The sequence below is a fragment of the Eucyclogobius newberryi genome, unplaced genomic scaffold, assembly GCF_026437365.1.
Source record: "Eucyclogobius newberryi isolate DKJ021-1_F unplaced genomic scaffold, fEucNew1.0.hap1 SCAF_13, whole genome shotgun sequence".
Lineage (NCBI taxonomy): Eukaryota > Metazoa > Chordata > Actinopteri > Gobiiformes > Gobiidae > Eucyclogobius > Eucyclogobius newberryi.
The window spans coordinates 19,712,655-19,718,871 of NW_027315757.1; the positions used below are offsets into that span (position 1 = coordinate 19,712,655).

A 6,217-nucleotide genomic window follows, 5' to 3' on the forward strand; every position below is an offset into this window, starting at 1 on the left:
GTGGACACATCGATTTAGCCTCCGCCACGCCCTTAAAACTCCAGTTCGTTCAATTATTCCAAAGGCCATGGGAAAATGTACGGGATATTGATTTCCAGAACCCGCGCCAAGCTTAAAGGTGGGCGAGATCGAAGGGCTTCATCACGCAGAAGAAATCCAAACTGTCAAGTCTGGACTGAACATACCAGACTTAAAAACAAACAGATAAACGGCAGGAGAGTCTGTACAAGGTTTTATAAGCTGTATCGTCAAATACAAAGTGCAAAAGGCACACATCTGGACGTTTCTCCTGACTCTTCTCACCGCGGCGGGTCAGAAAGTTCCGGTGGCAATGGCAAAAATAGTTCAGGGCTTATATAAGAGTTCATGGAAGTGACGGTCTTTATCCTCGGTTGATAACGACGCGTGTCGTGGGGGACTGAGCATCAAAACGTCATGTCCCGACTCCTGAAAAGCAAGCTATTCAATTTAAGCCTCCCTCGGCAGGAGCGTGGAAACAGTTTTGACTCCAAGATGGCCTCCTGATGCAAACGTTATCTATCCAGGCCTAGGACTGGCATAGGCTGATGTTGTCTTAAGCAAGATAATAACCAAATGATCAGTTGTGCACCTTTAATGAACTTGCATTTGTACAAAATATACATCGAATGAATAGTGTACGTTTTCTTGTGCTTCAAATTGGGACACGAGCGTACCAAAGCAGCCAAAAATGTGACCGTGTTGTTCCAAGTTGTACCGCCTTCCATCGTGATCGGTTATAAGTAGCTAATCTCCAAGGAGGTGCTCTGCTCTGCCGTGTTCTCCTCTGGTAGTGTTTTGATGCTGCCGTTCTTGGTCCCGTTCAGGACGGGCGGGGCGGCGAGGCTCGACCCGTTCCCAGAGTTATTTGGACATTTGGGGTCGGGCATTTTGTCCACGTTTTCGGTCGGGGACATCGCCGTCATCCCCGGTACCAATCTGTTGCCCGAGAAAAGCATTTGCGACGTCTGCTGCCGGAAATCGCAATTGCCGTTCTGAGCGATCCTGTAGATCTCGGTCATCTCCGACATATCCTCGTCATCCACGTCAACGTCTCGGATGACTCTTCGTAGGCTTTCGCGGGGCATGAGCGCCCGCCTGCGCTCCTCCCGCTGCTCTTGTCGCTCGAGTGGCTCGTGATTTTCGATCCTCCTCGTCGACCTGCACAGCGCTTTGCGGAAGCCTCGTTTGAAATTGTCCGACATGAAACCGTAAACGATCGGATTGGCGCAACTGTTTGCGTAGCCGAGGACGACAACGAAGAAGTACAGTCCTTGGTAATCCGGGGGCAGCGCTACCAGCAAGTTTATGATGTTGAGGAGGTAAAATGGCATCCAGCAAAGCACGAACAAGGCGACCACAATTATAACCATGTGTGTAACCTTTCGTTCGGATTTCCGTCGCTTCGTTGACGTGGCGTGGACTTTTTTTCCCGAGCTGCGGATCTTGAAAACGATCAGCAGGTAACAGAAGCAGATAATCAAAAGCGGGACGAAAAAGCCGACGGTGGACGTGTAGATGATGAAAGCGGCTCGCCAAATGTTGGACGGCTCGGGCCAGGCGATGTTACAGGTCCCGCCTTTCTTCTGAATGTTCGCAAAAATCACGACCGGCAAGACGACGAGAAACGACAGCGCCCAGATCGTGCCGTTGATGATTTTCGCCACCAGAGGGCGCCGCCATTTGGAGGAGCGGATCGGATGGACCACGGCGAGGTAGCGATCGATTGTCATGACGGTGAGACAGAAAATGCTTGTGAATTGGTTGATGGAGTCCACGGTCAACACCAAGCGGCACGTGAACGGTCCGAACGGCCAGGATTGCAGCGTGTTTTGGATGGCTAAAAAAGGCAATCCGATCATGAAAAGTTCGTCGGCAATCGCCAAGTTCAAGATGTAGATATTGGTGACTGATTCGATTTTGGAATAGTGGAGGATTATGTGAATGACGAGAGTGTTCCCTCCCAGTCCAATGATGCAAACCACGATGTAGATCAATGGGATTAGCACTCCAGTTATGCTAGGTCCCGTGGAGTCCGGCGAGATGGAGGAGTTGGTGGAGTTTATCATGGAATCGTTGAAAGTGCTGTCGTTGAACATAAGCAAGAACAGCCCGACCGGCGCGGGACTGGCCAAGCTGCTGTTCGCCCACAGCTCGTTCGTCATGTCAGCTTCGAGGATCGCCATGGCGTCTCTCAAATGTGAGCCTCCTTTTTTTTCCCAGTCACCGATTGGTTCCCTGCGACGCCTCAGCTGCCGGCCATCTGCTCTGCAAAAGGAGAGGATCAGACTGTTAGAAGAACATGCAAGAACATTACAAGGCCATGTTAAGTACGTGTTTGCAGAAAGGCTAAGTATAACAGGATCAAACTCTTTTTCTTTGGCACAAAATAGTATTTTGGAAACTTGACCTGCAGAGCATGCTGCAACAAAGAACGCATTGTCGGTCGTTTTACTGCCTGGAAAGAGCTTAGATAATGATCTTAACTTAGATAGTGCCTCAAAACTGCATATGAGCTTCACAAAAAGTGTAAGTTGTGGTTGTGTATATGATTTATCTGTAGATAAAATGAAAAACTTTTATCAGTCATTATAAAAACATATTAGCACTTAACATGCCATGCCTTCATTATAATTCCAGCATAGTCTGGACCAACCTAAGAACGGCAAAACCACTTTGTCAATGTCAGCTCTCCGGAGCTAGGCGGGGATGGGTCTGGTTAGCACTTTGATGGGACGCCGCTGGAATGTGAGTGACGGAATGCAACAATGAAGCGGCGGTGCATACTGTCACTGTGTCCTTGGACAAGACAATTCCCCCAGCATGCCTCCAGTGTCCAAGTATGCTCGAGTGTGAAGGAGAGAGTGCTGAGAGTGACAATGGAACAATGGAAGCAAATTAGCCCGGTGTGTTTACAGCATGTGTATCTATGGGGGAAAAACTGGACAAGACTCAGGTGCATTAGATCTGTACAATTCTGGGTTAGACTTGATTTAGTGCTTGTTTAGTGCAGCTCTTGTGTTTCGCAGTGGTCCAATGAAGGCCCAGTTAACCCAATCAGGTTGTTAACAATCTACAGTGGCTCAAATTACACGCACCCATCATTTGTTTCATTTTGCACAAATGATGGATATCTCAGCGCATCTACCAAGATAATCACGCAAATTATTGTATTATTTTTCCCTCCAACGCATCGTCACCATCTGCTGCACAAGAAGAGAGAGCCAGACGGGGATCTGCACGAGCAAATGCAACGACAACAACAACAAGAACGTGCTAAAACGGGCAATAGAACCGAGAGTTTTCACAGCGTTACAAAGGTTATTCACAAATGGCTTTCGAAACATATTTTCTCTCACTAAAAGACGATCGCGGAAATTGTCATGAGTAAAACAACTCAAGAGTGCTCCAGTGTATGGTGTATAGTGTATCCATCTAGCGGGTGACGCCACTACAGTCCAAGATACAGGTCAGATCTGTGGAGAGACATGCTTTTTTAGGATATTTATGATCAATAGAACGCATGTAATTGAATAAATGCAAGAAACGGCAATATATTTCTGTCATGGCACACACAGCATCCTCCTTAAATAAGAAAGGACTAAACCAACAAAGAGGTGAAAACGCCACAACTCACTACACACATATACCACTTAACCCCTTAGCCCTAAAGAAAATACAACAATAAAGCCACAAACGGTAAAATCTGACAGACTCAATACTGAAGAAAAGTAACAATTGGCAGTAACACATGGCCGTCCTCTTTGAATAGAGTGGACGGTTGGCAGACAAAGAGCTTCTTGATCCTATAAAGGGAAATCGGGTAAGTGTACTGTACTGTACGTAATTAAAGCTATATTAAAGGGTCTGCACCTTGGGACGGCAAAATGAGGCTTCATCGACGTCTGGAATCGGTCAACCGAGACACAAGTCAATGGTGTTTCATTTGTAATGTGGTGCAAGCTCAAACTTTGACACAACAACTTGAAGGACTAGTCAAGAGCAGGCCTACACTCTACTTAGTTAGTTAGTTAGCACATCCTTATTACCACTGGGACTGTGTCATGACTCTGAACTGTCCCGGACACAAAACTGGCTCCGGGCTCAATGAAACTACTTATAAACTCATGGCGGGGGAATATACATGTAGGATATGCAAGCCCTCAAGAGCAGAGAACGTGATAGAGACAACTTTGAAAATAACTTTTCATCAAATGACTCCTTTTGGATTACAGAGAGTAATGATCTCTCCAAGACAACCGCTAAAACGCTGAAAGACTATGCGGTTTTAGTGGTTTTAATAGATGTTGGGAGATTCTCCTTTGTTCTCCAGAGGAGGCCTGGCTTGACCTTTTATCACCCAGTCTCTTGGTCTCCTCTCTTCCCGATTCTTTTGGTTCCTGTGGTGGCTGTTCTCAAATGATGACTGAACTCAGATCTTTTTCTGTATTTAATAAAGTTCAATAATCCAGGTAGTTTACAAGATGAAATCAAGGGAGAGATGGAATCGCGTCTGTCCTTCACCTCCGCAATCTCACCTCTGCCCTTTACATTACAAAAGTCACATCCTATCCTTGGCCGAGCCCCCCGAGGGGCAGGGCTCACCCTATGTGGATCAATCAGTCTATGTGTGTGTGTAATCCGACACTTGTCAGACCTATCTGTTTTACAACCATTTGTTTCAAGCCCTACATGTCAGGTGTCTGTGTGTGTGTGTGTGTGTGTGTGTGTGTGTGTGGTGCAATACAAATACATCAAACAATATAATTATCTCAACATAGACAATCATCCGATTGCAGAAGTTGTCCACCAGATGACTTTACATGTACATATTGTGTTATCGTGTTTTACATATCAATTTAACTGTTTCATAACTTGTTTTGTGGATAATTTTCTCTTTTGTGTAACTATTGTGGCTTAAGGTAAAGCCGAACAAAGGGGGGTCTTCCTCCTGACCTCGTCCCCTTATCAAGCTGACTTAGCGGCTGATTGGCTGAAACCACGGCGCCAAAACACCCGCAGGGGCAAGTCAGAAAGAGCAGAGAATTACAATCAGTTCCATTCGAGTACCAACTCGAGTTCCATCTGAGTTGCCGGCGGGTCCATTCAGGGTCCCACCAGCAAGGTCCATGACACCGGGCCTTGGGAGAAGAAGGCCTCGGGCCTAGCTAGCATGAGCAATGCTAATCTACGGGACAAAGACTTTTCCAAGAGAGAATGCCCGCAGAAGCCAACTTTCCCTCCCAGAACTAAGAAATCTGTGCCCGTTTTGAAAAATACTGCATCATGCAAAATCAAGCAAAGGACTTTTTTGCAACTTTTCAAGTCCACAGCGTTTCCAGACCAGCTTCATCTGTGAATCAGCGCAACGGTCCTTTTCCTGAGGAGTGCCTCAGAGCCAAGGACATGCAGGCTCTTGGACTCCACGCAGGGCATCTCCTCACAGCTTCTGGTTCCGTTCGTATGAATGCACTTCACAGGCTGAATTTCATCTTAGACTTAACTCTAACAAACACCTAGATAGATCTAGAACCATCATGTCTAGTGTTTTCCATTTGTTATCGACTCATTTGCATATTCCTGATTCATCTTTATCTGTTTAATTATTTGGTCATTAAATCTTCACAACCCACATTTGGTTAAGTGTTCCTTCATTTCCAGAAAAGGGGTCAATGTCACGGTTACGTTCTCAAACCTTTAGATCAACGAGCAAATTAATTTCTAATTCATTAATTAATTTAGATAGCTGATTATAGAGTTGTTAAAATTGCCGATTATCCGGCTGGTGCCCCACTCTACTCTTTAAATATGATTCAAACTTATCCACACTTATGCAGTGTGTCATGTTTGAATTCTTGAACAATTCTTTAATCGATATCAACCTTGAATGCCCCGCCTCCTTCACATGTGGGTGGACATTCATAACCTTACAGTACTTGTACTAGTGTGTTACCCTACATACATACATATATATATATATATATATATATATATATATATATATATATATATATATATATATATATATATATATATATATATATATATATTCAGGATGCTGAGAAAGTATTAGGCGAGTGGGCGATACACGCAGACCGCTGTAAAGGGTTTACAATGAACTGGCTCCGTTTGTCAGTCAAAAGAATTCATTTAAACGTATGTTAATAAATGTGAAAAAAAAATGTGATGAATGCGGTCA

The 6,217-nt window shown here is 45.0% G+C and overlaps 1 protein-coding gene across 1 annotated transcript; it reads right to left on the bottom strand.

Moving 5' to 3' along the window:
• Positions 1–607: 607 nt before the first annotated feature.
• Positions 608–2,303, bottom strand: sstr3 (somatostatin receptor 3). Its single transcript, XM_072442865.1, has one exon. It carries the CDS (start codon positions 2,202–2,204, stop codon positions 756–758), a length of 1,449 nt encoding a protein of 482 aa, XP_072298966.1. The 5' UTR covers positions 2,205–2,303; the 3' UTR covers positions 608–755.
• Positions 2,304–6,217: the final 3,914 nt, after the last annotated feature.

Bases quoted from the DNA above. Each gene is read 5' to 3' on its own strand.
- sstr3 (XM_072442865.1), bottom strand. From the start codon at position 2,204: ATGGCGATCCTCGAAGCTGACATGACGAACGAGCTGTGGGCGAACAGC.